Source organism: Zea mays, chromosome 1, assembly GCF_902167145.1.
Source record: "Zea mays cultivar B73 chromosome 1, Zm-B73-REFERENCE-NAM-5.0, whole genome shotgun sequence".
Classification (NCBI taxonomy): Eukaryota; Viridiplantae; Streptophyta; class Magnoliopsida; order Poales; family Poaceae; genus Zea; species Zea mays.
This window is the reverse complement of record NC_050096.1, coordinates 202,145,308-202,159,752: the sequence shown is the minus strand read 5'-3', so window position 1 is coordinate 202,159,752 and position 14,445 is coordinate 202,145,308. Positions and strand designations below refer to the sequence as shown.

Genomic DNA, 14,445 nt, shown 5'->3' with positions numbered 1-14,445 from the left:
AATAAAGGCCAAAGCGATAAATGGATCAGCTACCACTTGAGAGATTTTGAAAATAGTAGAATAGAGTTTTTGGTTTGTCAAAACTCTTTTATTGTCTCTCTTATCAAAAGTTGGCTTCTTGTGGGAAGAAGTGTTGATTATGAAAAAAGGGGAGTTTTTGAAATCTTGAATCAATTTCTCTTGGAATGACTCTCTTTATGTCTTAACATGTGTGTTTGACTTAGAGATAGAAATTTGAGTTTGATTTGCAAAAACAAACCAAGTGGTGGCAAAGAGTGATCCATATATGTCAAATTTGAATCAAAACAATTTGAGTTCTTATTTGAAGTGATTTTGTACTTGTTCTACTTGCTTTATGTTGTGTTGGCATAAATCACCAAAAAGGGGGAGATTGAAAGGGAAATGTGCCCTTGGGCCATTTCTAAGTATTTTGGTGGTTTAGTGTCCAACACAAGTGCCTAAGTATAAAATGGTGGACAAAGTACAAATCAAGGATAAAGGTATGTTTCTCAGACTTAGTACATTGTTTTTTAGACTAATGTATTGTGTCTAAGTGCTGGAAATAGGAAAAATCCATTTGGAAATGCCTTGGCTCGAGCAGCCAAGACTTTGCTCAGTCTGGAGCACCGGACTGTCCGGTGCGCCAGGCTGGCTCGAGCAAAGTGGCTGCTCTCGGGACTTCGACGGCGGTGTACGGCTATAATTCACCGGACTGTCCGGTGGTGCACCGGACTGTCCGGTGGGTCGTTCACAGGCGAACTCGTCGCTCTCGGGAATTCATCGGCGATGTACGGCTATAATTCACCGGACTGACCGGTGTGCACCGGACTGTCCGGTGAGCCAACGGTCCGTCGGGCCAACGGTCGGCCGCGCGATCTGCGCGGGACACGTGGCCGAGCCAACGGCTAGTAGGAGGCATCGGACTGTCCGGTGTGCACCGGACTGTCCGGTGTGCACCGGACATGTCCGGTGCGCCAACGGCTCTCTGGCTGCCAACGGTCGACTGTGCCACTTATGGAAGGAAATCGGGCACCGGACAGTGTCCGGTGTGCACCGGACTGTCCGGTGCGCCAGTCGACAGAAGGCAAGATCAGCCTTCCTAGATTGCTCTCAATGGCTCCTAGCTGCCTTGGGGCTATAAAAGGGACCCCTAGGCGCATGGAGGAGAACACCCAGCATTCCTACAACATTCCTAAGCACCAAGACATCGATTCCGCGCCTTTGATTCTTTGCGATAGCAATTAGAGCTCTAGTTGAGTAGTGAACTCATTGAGTTGTGTTGTGAGCTCTCGTTGCGACTTGTGTGCGTGGTGTTGCTGTGATTTCTTGTCTTGAGTGTGTTGCTAATCCCTCCCTTGCTCTGTGCTTCTTTGTGAATTTCAAGTGTAAGGGCGAGAGGCTCCAAGTTGTGGAGATTCCTCGCAAACGGGATTGAGAAAAGCAAACAAAACATCGTGGTATTCAAGTGGGTCTTTGGACCGCTTGAGAGGGGTTGATTGCAACCCTCGTCCGTTGGGACGCCACAACGTGGAGTAGGCAAGCGTTGGTCTTGGCCGAACCACGGGATAACCACTGTGCCATCTTTGTGATTGATCTTGTTGGTTATTGTGTTTTGTTGAAGATTCCTCTCTAGCCACTTGGCGGTTATTGTGCTAACATTTAACCAAGTTTTTGTGGCGTAAGTTTTAAGTGTTACAGGATCACCTATTCACCCCCCCCCTCTAGGTGCTCTCAGGGGCACCGGACACTGTCCGGTGCGCTAGGCCCGAGCTGGTGTTGGCTGTACACAGCCAATTCTTCTTCAATTCAAATCTTCTCTTCTTGGCTCTGTTTCTAGCACTAAGATGAGTATGTTAGTACTCAAAAACAATTCACTAAGTGTAGAAACATACCTTGTTCTTTGATTTGCACTTCTTGCTCGTTTAGCACATAAGAGTTCAAAACATTGTGTTGGGCATCTAATCTCCAAAACAATTATAGAAAATGGCCCAAGGACACATTTCCCTTTCACTATGTAGTGTGTGCGTCTTCAACAACTGCTAACTACGTCATACATGTCATAATTACATGTCATGGTGCACTGCGATAACTACGATAAGTTAGAAGTAGTTGGACATTTGTTAGGTAGGACCTGTTGCGTATGTAAGGGTGTAACTCTCTCATCCATTGTGTTATAAAAGATACATGTAGTGCAACATATAAAGGATTTCACTTAGCTTAAGCCTAGGGGACTTTGGCCTTGGAGTCTTTAGCTTTATAGACTTCACATCCTTACCAACTAGGAGCTAGCACATGGAAAATGCCCTCGTTCGAGTTTGAACTCCCTCCCTCGATCAGTAATAGATATTGCAAGTGACAACTAGGGCATTCCTCCCTCATTAGGTCAGACATCATCTGAGCGTGTAAACTCACGCCGCACTTAGGATATTGAAGATGTAGGGTATTACGATAGTGGCCTGAACCTCTATAAATCATATGTGTGCATACAACCATATCGATGTCCTGATTCAGTGGTTTCATGCATCTCTGTCACTCTCTCTTGAATTTTCTTTCTTTATTTAATTTTTTCTTTATTTATTATATCTTTTCTATGTACTATATAAAGTGCCAGTTTTCACGATCCCACGATCGTCGTGGGTCACCCTTCCCCTTCCCGCTTTATGCAAAAACAAGATTAAATTGTGTACATATGTGGGTTCGAACCTTGATTGTTGGCTCCATATTTACAGTCACCTAAACAATAGAACACACATATTTTCATGTCTCATTAAAACAAAATCTATCTATGTGATTTATAGGAACCTTAGTAATGCTAGAAGCTAGACTATATGTACCGGCTGCAAATGCACCCAAAAAACACAAATATATAGAATTAGTTAAAATGTCACCATATATGCACCCCTAAAATAAATTCCTATGCATCCACAAGGCAAAAGCATCATCCTCAATTTTTCTCTAGCTTCGGTACTGCACATAGAGTACATTTATATTGTATATTTATATTGTGTGGTTATTTATTGTCATAAATACTGATGCATTTTCCAAACCTAGTATAAATTCAAAAATACTGACTTAAGACACCTTTGGAAGTTAATTCACTCGAGGACAAAAACATATTCATCAAAAAATAACTATAAGTAAAATGATGAATTAACAAAAGGAAACTAGTTACTTACGCTGTTTACATAGACAGTTTTAAGTGTATAATATACTACCTTGGTTTTCGAATATTTGTCGTGATCTAGTTAACTTTTGAATAAGACATGATAAATAAAAAAAGAATGGTGTGTAGTTGTATAATATACTACCTTGGTTTTTGAATATTTATCGTGGTCTAGTTAACTTTTAAATAAGACATGATAAATAAAAAAAGAATGGGGTGTAGTTATTTTTTCAAAGGCGAGGACTGAGGAGATAGAGAGAGAGAGCCACAGTGGGGTATCGGGGTAGTAAGCAACAGCTTCCAGGATCATTCAGACACGATTCCCGGAACGGCTGAGTTAAAATACGAGAGCTAGAGGAGGCATAGTGCATGGTGTACACATGACCTTGGAATATCAGACGCCAATCCCGAGCGCTGCACGGCAGATCACACCGCACTGCTGCAGTGCAGGCACATCCACCACGCACCCACATGCCGAGACCTCGGTCCAGAAGATAAAAACTAACATCTGGATCATCGCTATACCAACCACCAAGATCAGCAAAGGCGGGTAGAGCGGCTCCTTCCTCTGCCCACCCCGCCACCCGCATGCAGCTTGACGACTCACCGGACCACTACGACATCCTCGCTCCACCTTCGCACTCGCGTTGCGTCGCGTCGCGTCACGGCGGGCTCCCTCCCTCCGCCTCCATGTGATGTGACGCGACAGCGTAGCGCGAGGCTGCAGGCTGAAGATCTCACTCTTGTTGGAAGAAGAAGAAGAAGAAGCCGGGGGAGACCCAGGCCTGACCGGACCGCGCGCCTGAGGGAGGGGAAGGACGACGATGGGGCTGCTGTCTCAGCGAGTGGAGCTGTCGGACATGAAGCCCGGGGACCACATCTACACCTGGCGCGCCGGCTACACCTACTCCCACCACGGTACGGCGCGTCCGCCCTCCTCTTCCTCATCTGGTCTTCAGTCTTCTCAATCCGGCAGCGGGGGGACGCCTGAATGGCTGAATTGCGGCATTCTCATTTTCCGGGTGGGTCGTTGAAGCCCAACATCAACAAGGAAAAGGAAGCGAGCGAGTTCGCGGGTGATTCCGCGGCGGTTGGTTTGGGTTTGGCTCTGCACTTCCGCCGCATCCGTACAGCAGGGAACACTCTGCTCGAAAGAATCGTTACCACCGTCTTAGTTACGCCGTCGTGGTCGTCGTCAGATCCGGTGACCAACAAAGACACATGCTTTTCGACTTTGTGTCCTTGCGCTCCCATGCATTTGTCCAGCTGAGACTGAGAGAGTTACCACGCATGCATGGCTCTTTTCCTTTGCATCTCCTCACTTCACCGGCCATTGATGATCTGCATCCGGAAGCAAGCAAGCGTAAAGTAAAGCTTCCACACCCTGTTCTGTTCCTGTCACTCTGCGCAGCTGCTGTAGGGGACCGACATTTTGTTGTCCCGCTCCCGCACATTATGGACGTCCTTCCTAGACGGGGTGATCCTTCATCACTGGCATGTGTGGGGGAGAAGAGAATGGCATGCATATGGATGCGGAATAGTGTTCTCATTCGGCAACAAATCATGCAGGGATCTACGTCGGCGGCAGCAAGGTGGTGCACTTCACGCGTAAGAAGGAGGCGGGCAACGCGGGCCTGGACTCGGCCGTGGTCGCCGCGTCCAGCAGCCTCCTCCTCTCGCAGCAGGGGCCCGACGGCGCCGCGTGTCCCGCCTCCCTCCCGGACTGCGGCTTCCAACTCCCCGACAGCGGCGTGGTGCTGACCTGCCTGGACTGCTTCCTGCGCGGCGGCGCGGCGCACCGCTTCGAGTACGGCGCGGCCGCGGCGGCGTTCCTGGCCAGGCTGCGCGGGGGCACGTGCACCACGGCGCGCGCCGACGCGGGCGCCGCCGCCGTGCGCCGCGCCATGCACCTCCTCCGGCACGGCTGCTTCGGCGACTACGACGTGTTCGGGAACAACTGCGAGGACTTCGCGCTCTACTGCAGGACGGCGCTGCTGCCCGCCGCCGCAACCGGGATCGGGCGGAGCGGGCAGGCCGCGTCCGCCGTCGGCGTGCCGCTGGCCGCGCTCCTCTCCACCCCGCTCAACCTCCTGGCCGCCGCCGGCCCGCTCGGCGTGGCCGCCGTCACCGCCGGCGTGTACTGCGCCGGCCGGTACGTCACCGACATCGGGGTGCGCAAGGACGTGGTGAAGGTGGAGGCGGAGGACCTCGCGGCGCACCTCGGCTGCTGCCGCCGCCGTGCCGAGGAGCAGGAGGAGGCAGCGGCGCTCAACAACAAGAAGGAGCAGCCGGCCAAGGCCAAGCAGAGCTTGCTTCCGCTGAAGCGGAAACGGGAGGTTTGCGTCTGATTTTTGGTGTGCACACATGCGATGCGAATAGGTTTCGTTACTAGTCACTGGCTGGCTGCATAGAAATTAATAAGGCACGTATAGATAGACATGGACGCGTCTTTGCTTGGTCAAGTAAGTGTGTGCTTTGGTCTAATAATAGTTGAGTGTTAGTTGTTCACTTCGATCCTTTGTTTTTTCTTTTTCCCAAGGAGAAATCAGAGTTTGTTGGTTGTTCTTTGTACTCGCTCCGTCTGATATACTAGCTCAAGAGTTCAGTAAATGGGTTGTCACGCATCTATAGACTGCAGTTAGAAGAGATATGTATCACTGCTCTCTCGTACTGTTCCAAACTAGCGCCGTACTTGTCCACGAGACCACAACACAGGGCAAAGAGCAGCCTCCATGGTGGTTGGTTGGTTGCGTTGGTGGCATTTTGTCTTCTGCTGCCATGCAGTATACAGTGTACCCTACCTTGTCGGTGCTCGGTAAAAGACGATGCATCGGCCCTCTCGTCCCGACCCGACCCAGCACACACTCACGGTTAGAAAATTAACATGGTCTAATATTAATTTAATAATTCAGCATAATTTAATAATTCAGTATAAATCGAAAAACCCACGACATTAGAATAGAACATATCTGAACTAACTTAACAAGATTAACGTATAAAATAAGAATCGATAACAGATATAACCATAAGACCGTCGTTACAATAAACTGAAACCGCAGATTTACTCACACTGATTTCCACGAGTTTTATAGAGGAACCCGAGCGGACGTGCGCGAAACACAAACCTGATTCGTTGACACCCGTGCAGGTCGTCAAAATGCCGATGGTGGTTCGGAGACACCGCTCTCCCTTGATCTGTTGCACGTTAGACGAAGGGACGGCAGCACAGAGAATCGAGAAGAAGAGGACGAGTCGGTTGCTATTGGCCTCTTTCCTTCGACTGAAGGACGTCTGCCCTTTATAGACAGACCGCCGCAAACCCTTGATTCGATCTGCTAAATTACAGGAACCGCCCCCTAAAATATCTCTACGTGCAACCTTCCGGAGATGTCGCACGTAACGTGCTTGCCCGTTACTCCTGGTTGACGTGACTGTCTAGGTGTGATATTTGATAACCAGATAAACAAAAGGCAAAAAAATTAAACTGCAGTTTATAACACGTCACGACGCGATCACACATCATCACAAGTCACGCGAAACGCAAGCGAGCGCACGCACGTGTGGCAACCTCCATAGTATTTTATTTATCTCATGTGAAGAGTAGAGAACACTCCCACTTATAAAGTAGTCCTCTCCTATCTAGATGGATGATATGATACTAAAGTCGCGTGTCTATCTCTACGCACGACCTTGACTTGCTTATTGAATTAGGCCACACACTAGTGGACCTAATTCCACCACGCACATGATTATAAAAAAAATGACAGATCACTAGATCAGAACCCAGAACCGTTCGCCCCAGGCGAAACTTCATCCAGGCAGGCGGCAGTACCTTTATCCGCCCCCCATGTGGAATGAAGGAAGGAGATCTGAACCCTGGACACAATGTCAGAGACTCACATAGTACATGGGAAAAGCTGTCGGTTGTTTCTTGCGAAATCACCCGGGTGCTCCGCTGTCCCAACCTTTTTTTTTGTTTTCGGTGCTTTTACATCATTGGCACCAATGCGCCATGTACGACCTGACTGACCCTAACCTCCCCAGCTGCCGTGATTTTTTTTCTTGTGGAGGCTTGGATGGACGGAGAGGCTGGCCACGTTGTGGGCTCTGCCTGTTTTGTTTTTTTTTCTTCTTTCTGGTTGATCTATCTATCTGACCCAGTCCAGGCTATGGTATATGGTATTCCGTATTTGGTAGGTCAGGTCAGGAGGACCATTTTGGCACCGAGCGGTTTGGTGAGCAGAAACAGAAAAAAAGTGACCGCATCAGCTGCTCCCTCACTAGTCCCGTATGCGGACACGCATTAGCAACTGGAGTGCAGTAGTAGTATGATACTGTACTGGTGGAAGTCACGTGATAACGCAGCGCTGTCACATGTGGACTGGACGGGGTTGCCCGTTCCTTGTTGTCTCCATTTAGAAGATGGTGTATGAGCAGGTGCAGAGACGGCTCTGTAAAGCCAGCCGGTTGAGTTGGGAGGGAGCATGGGATGGGATTGATGCCCTTCCTGCCAGCCAGGCGCAAGGAACCGCCACGCTCGTCACGTGCTGAGCGACCACCAAGCAACAGATACTATGCGGGCCCAGAGCGGCAGTGAGCCATCAGTAGTCAAAGCCACCAACCGATACCGAAATAAAACCAACTGGTGCACGATGATGACACTAGATTTGCTCCGTGGCTATCACCCAATCCGTCTTTAGATAGAGCTGGTGACGAATTCAATCAAGACTGCTTTCTCTACTCATGCGGGCCACTCTCGAATTTAGATATTAATTAGAGTGTCATCATGGCTTTCGGGTTCTCACCAGGCGCGATCAGGTTCAGGCCCAGCAGTTCCCTCCCATCCCAATGAGCCACCGACACCACCCTTCCCCCCCCTAACGTTCAGGAGCTGCACGGGTCCTTTCGGGTTCTACAACGAATTGCTTGACTGAACAGTGGCTACACACGACACGATGTGGCAGCAGAAGGTTTTCGCCCCGGTTGCTTCCGTGCCTTACTGCCTTGCCTTGGTCGTCAGTACAGTACAGGATCATCTATCTCGTCGCGCCCGGTATTTGGGCTTTACTGGCATGATTCTGGCGAGTTATGGCCATGACAGCAAAGGCCCAGGATCTGTTGGATCGGTTAGCCCGCGTTCGCTTCTGCTGCCGATCCCCACTGCATACTGCATCAGGGACCGCTGCCGTGACGTTTCAACACAAAGATCGTCGTCGACGCCTTCCACTCTTCAGCTGTTGGCAGCCATGCACCGCGTCGGACAACTATTTCTGTGGGTTGCTGAAATATTCAGTCAACTAGTCAAGCAGTTTGTTTCCTCCTACCGACCTGCTGTCAGCAAGCCAGCCAAATAACTATTTGTCATCTTTACGGAAATTCTTTAACCATATCTCATTGATACTTGAGTCACTAACATCCTGAGTATTTTATAGGCCACCCATCACTCTGAATAGTGGTAAATAGTTAATTTCTCTTTGAACGCTTGTCCATATCGTAGTACAAACGAAAGCTACTCGACTACTCCGACGATACTGTACTGTACTCTCACGGTCCCACGGTTCCTTTACACGGTCTCCAACAATGTCATCTCCTCTGTATCATTCTCTATATTTATTTTTACAGTCTTTTATAAAAGATTTCGTTATATATATCTCATTTCTCTCCAACAACGTTCTCTATATATAAATATCTATATTAGATATATTTTTATTTTTAATTTTTTATACATACGTATTTGTCATACTCTCAAATATATTATACATATTTTTGTTTTGCTAAACCAGTTGTTTAAAGTATTCAAATACATAAAATACCGTTTAGAGAAACTCTACGTATAAAGGATCCAAACGACGTCCTCTAAATTTAGAGAACCACTAGGCGTGTGCTCGTGCGTTGCCACGGAAGTTAAAAATTAGTATATAAATATAGATACAAAACGATATATAAAATCTTTGTGATAAAATATCACTGTAACGCTAATATTATATTGACGATATAAATATGTAATATTATTATAAATATACCTATTCAAATAGAGTAAACTGATGTCGAACAAACATTATAATCAAGAAAATCTTATTGATGTCGACCAAAATACTGAACCAAGTAGTTACAGGGAGTTTGTTCACATCTGGAGACTCAAATTCTCTTAACAATTAGCTAGCTCAGTCTCCAGCTAATAGGATATGTTGCCTTGTTGTAAATCTGAATTAATAATAAATCATACCTCATCGTGGTGAGTTACCAGCAATAATTCAGGACACCCATCTAGATCACACGCTCAAGTACTCCCCCAACAATCACCAGTAAACCGTCAGCTAATCAACTACTGAATGATCCCTAGAATAATCACCAATAAAACCAAGTTCAGGATCATTTTTAATAACATTTGAAACTGCATGGGTTCTCCACATGTATCTAGAAACAGGGATAGGCTTAAACAATTAAACTGCATGAGTTCATATCTGTCAAGGTATAGGCCAAGAAATACTGACAATTAAACTGCATGAGTAGGGGAAAGGGAGTTGTCGGCGAGGATTACGAAAGAACATACTTTAACCACTAATAAATCTGTAAAGGGAAAGCGCTAATCAATTCGACATGAGAAAACAAACACTTAGTATTGCGACGATTAGTCTGTAGACAAAGGAAGTAATGTAAATGTAACCATTATCGACAAAACAAGAAAAGGATATGCGTCTTTGACTAAATAATAGTATTAGTCAACAAATTTACTCTACTCGAAACTCGAAATCAGTTGTCACTTCTTGTCGGTGTTTTGGGTCCGACCGCGCACCCGGGGTTGTCCCTCGGGGTGCTTTTTGGAGTAGAACGGTGTTACCGACTGTAGCTCGATGGTTTGCGCTGGATGCACGAGAGATAGTGGACAGTTTTGTACAGGTTCGGGCCTCTTTGAGATGCGTAACACCCTACGTCCTGGCGTGTGTACTTTATGTGGTGGGTTACAAGGAGGCTCTCTAGTGTCGAGGACGTAGAGAACCGGGTGGATGGCTAAGTAGTGAGATGCTTTCGAGGGGGTGCCTCCTAGGCCTTATATACTTGACCGTGGGGCGTTACATGTGGATATGATAACAATGCGAGCCTAAGTAATAGTAAACCGACTGAGTCTATCCTCCTATAATCCAGCCGACCTTCCCCTGCCCCGTTCCGATGTATGAGGCCCCTGCGTGGGAAGGTCGGGTCTCTGTTGTCATCACAATTCAAACTTGTCAGACCGTCTGGGCCTGCGCCGATCCGACCTTGTGTCAAACTGCTTCACTAGTTGTTCTTCCTCAGGCCCACGAAGGAATGACCTTGCGAATTATTGGGCCTACGGGCCTTTCGTGAGGTCTTTCATCCTTTCGGTGGACCCGGTGGATATCCGTCCCCCACAAGCCCCCGATCTTTGGGCTGATTTTGAAATAACCGGCCCAAAGATCCTAGGCCTAGCTTGCAGTTTTTTTGATTTTGACAAGGAATGCCTCGAAAATAAGTCTGCCGGGCCACTGCTTCTGAACTCTGAGTGATCCGGTGAAAGCGATCTTTTATTGTATTCTTCCGCTATTTATTCCTTAAAATTTGGTGCTCTGTCTCGGTTTTATGCTTTGGAGGTCAGCATTTTGCTCTTTAGAACTTCGAAATTCATTGGGTGCACCGAATGTGCACCCAATGGGTGTAGCCCCCGAGCTTCGAGTGGATTTTCATAAATAATCCACTCGAAGGTCTTCATTTCAGGTCTTCTCAGAAATCACTTTTGTCTTCCACTCGTGCTTTTTAGAAGTCAGCCTTGTCTTAGCTTCATCTTATGCTTTAGAAGTCAGCATTCTGTCTCTTGGGGTTGATGATTCATTGGGTGCACCGAAGGTGCACCCAATGGGTGTAGCCCTCGAGCTTCGAGTGGATTTTTTTGAAAATAATCCACTCGAAAGTCTTCATCTCACGCTGTTTTTCAGAAATCATCCTTTCCTTTTGTTGAATGCTTTAGAGATCAGCACTATATTATCAACATTATGCTCTAGAGGTCAGCATTCATTTTTGTCTTTGAAATCGAGCACGCGATCTGCCCATATCTTGTTAGGTCTTGCAATTTATTTGATCTGCGACTGATTGGACCTTTAGTAGATGGCCTTTGGCTAGTCTTCATATCACTTCGTGCTTCAATGCTTCTATTGATTAGACTTGTACCTCATCGACTATATTTGGCTTTCCTCTGATCTCTGTTGATATCTTCCTTCTGTCTTGAGGTATTCATTACGTGTACTGTATGGATATGACTGCTTGGGAAAATCTGTTGAAAATTCTTGGACGTCCCCCCCCAATGGGTGTAGGCAAGGGACGGCTTGGTGTGTTGAGCGTTTAGCAAACTGCTTCTGAGTAGTAACTTGACGTGACCACGGTGTAATCATATCGCCCAAGCAGTTGACTGGAGTCCCAATGGGTGTCGTGTTACGTGGAACGGCGGCAGCCGCCTGACGTGTTTCCAGACGGTTTGAATTGCATATTGAATTTTTGCGACTGTTCAGTGGCCGTGGTAGGAGGTGAGCGGTTGCCTTCTTCTTCTATAAATAGTGTGCTTGCTTCTCCGGCATCTTCACATCTCTTACTGCCGCTTGTTGCTTACTCTCTTCACTTCACTTCTATTCCACCATGGGCAAGAGCAATAAAGGTGGGAGTTCCTCACACCATTCCGGCGATAAGCGGAAACGTGAGCCAACTCCTCCCTCGGAGGACTTCGGCGACTCGGAGTACTCGGAGGAGGAGTTCTCCTCCGAGTCAGAGGGCTCGCTGGTCCGTGCCTCTCCTGGCGTCGTTTGATGATTCAGACGACTCCTAGGGGATCGCCGCGGAGGTATGGACTTACATCCGGGCCGTAGAGCGTGCCAGGCTCGAGGGCTCAGATGAGTCGGAGGTCTCCTCGGACGAGGAGGACTCCTCGGACTCGTCCGAGGAGGGCGGCGGTGGCGGCGATGGCAAGGGCGACGGCGATGACGGCGACGGCGGTGAAGGTGGCGACGGCGACGGCGAAGGTGGCGGCGACGGCGGCAGCAAGGGCAGCAGTAGGGGCAGCAATAAGGCCAGTGGCTAGGCGCCACTGGTTTTAAATGTTAGTATAGATTAGTAGTAGAAGTAGTATTAGTGAAATAATGTAGTGGTAGTTAGTAGTATAGTATAGCGAAATGTAATTTAGTAGTAGTTAGTAGTATAGAACAGTGGGAAGAAAACTGACTCATAACGAGTTGGTTTTTTAAGTTTGGTAATACTTCCCCTCCATTTATAATGAAGAAGATTTCGCCCCATCCTGTGTGCGTTCCTTTGCTTTCCCGTCGCTTCTCTTCCCGTCGATCGGTCGATCGTATTTATGCTTAATGTAGCTGTTGTTCTTGGATGTAATGCTTAAGTAACGACTTTAGAATCGTCGAGTCGCCTTTTAGATTTGCCTGCATATTCGTAGAGAAAAAACGGCTGATTTACTGTTAGTATTTTCAGAGGTGGCAAGCAAGTGGTTTTTCTTTTTTTGCGACGTCGGCGTTTTAGAGGTAACAGCCGAGTCTTTTGGAGCCACATCGTCACTTTAGGAATAACGACCGAGTGATTACTGGTGATGTCGGTGGTTTTAGAAATAACAGCCGAGTGATAACGGGCCATGTCGACGTTTTAGAAATAACGACCGAGCGGTTACTGGTGACGTCGGCGTTTTAGAGATAACAGCCGAATGATAACAGGCCACGTCGGCCGCTTTGGAAACAACGGCCGAGTGAAGACTGGTAACGTCAGCGTTTTTAGAAATAACAGTTGAGCTATATTGGGCCATGTCGGTCGTTTTAGAAATAATGGCCGAGTGATGACATGACACGCCAGCGTTTTAGAAATAACTGCTGGGTGATGACTGGGCACTTTTTAGAAATGGCATCTGGCCTGGGAAAACCCCATTTATACTGCGTCGTCGCATGCCTCTGTATTCTGAGCCCTAGTCTTGCTTTTCTGCATCCAGACCTTCTCTGCTTACTTGTGATATTGCTTTCGTCCCGCTCGCCAGCAAGATTGAGATGGCGCCCAAGTGGAAGACTCAGAGTTCATCTGCTGCAACCATTCCTCCCATCGATCCCAACAGCCAGTTGCCTTTCGTAGGTAACCACATGTCTGTTGTTTCTGAGTCCAACCTTCTTCACCTCATCTCCGTCGGAGTTCTTCCTCCAAAAGAACTGTGTTCTTGGCGGATCTGTCGCGGGGTCACTGTTCCGACAGAGGACACCCACGAGTCTGTTATCTATATTCCTTTTCTCATCCGCGACCTTGCTCTTCCTATTTCTCCTTTCTTCCGCGGTCTCCTTGATTTCTATCATTTGAATTTGACCCATCTGAATCCCAATTCTATTCTGCAAGTTTCCGTTTTTGTTCATTTGTGTGAAGCCTTCCTTGGTATTCTGCCACACTTTGGCTTGTGGAAATACTTATCGCTGTCGGCCTGGGATGGCCGGGGGACAGCACCAGCTCGTGGGGGTGCGAGTTTGGAAATACGCCGTGGGAGGAAAACCAAGTACCTCGACATCCCACTCAAGGACAGTATCAAAGGATGGCGCCTGGAATGGTTTATTGTAGAGAATCATGGGAATTCTCTCCCCCCTTGGTCAGGGAGACAGCCAGATGTTCGCACTCCAAGCTGGACTGAACCCCCCACAGACATGGAGGTAGCCGAGGCCGAGGCTCTACTTACCGAGGTTGGATTGTTGAAGGAGAAGGGTCTGACTGCCGAGGCTGTGGTCGCCGATTTTGTTTTTAAGAACATTCAGCCACTAAAAGATAGAGCGTACCCAGCTTATCTGTATCGTGGCCTCACTGATTCGACCCGGGTTACCAACAGAAGGATTCCTGCTGTGGATCTGGTAAGCCGGCTTGAAATGATTCTTAGAGTCAAGGTGTTGAATATCGATGCTCCTGTTGCATATTCAGCCTGGAATCTGCCTCCTTCCAAGGCTTTAATCAATTTTGTGTCAAATCCTCCTGCTCGTGACAGTGGTTTGGGCCTTAGAGTGTGACCTTCTCCCGAAGAGATTGAGGCCTTGGTTGTTTCGCTTGGTGAAATCCCCGATGAGGAGAGGCAGTTTCATTTTGAGATGCCTTTGAATCCGAGTGACGTAGAAATAAGTGCCATGCTAGACATGTTGGCTGAGGATTCCTCTGATTCGGTCCCTGCTGAAACACTAGCTGTAGCACCCATCGCAGAGTCTGGAAAAACTTTGGACATTTAGAGATCTGATAGTATTCGCCCGAAGCGTCCTCGC

General features: G+C 47.7%; 1 protein-coding gene across 1 annotated transcript; it reads left to right on the top strand.

Moving 5' to 3' along the window:
• The first annotated feature begins 3,562 nt into the window (after positions 1-3,562).
• LOC103643124 (NC domain-containing protein-related) lies at positions 3,563-5,809 on the top strand. The gene is made up of 2 exons (XM_008666278.4): positions 3,563-4,081; positions 4,733-5,809. Exons 1-2 carry the CDS (start codon positions 3,988-3,990, stop codon positions 5,509-5,511), a joined length of 873 nt encoding a protein of 290 aa, XP_008664500.1. The 5' UTR covers positions 3,563-3,987; the 3' UTR covers positions 5,512-5,809.
• The last annotated feature ends 8,636 nt before the right edge of the window (positions 5,810-14,445 follow it).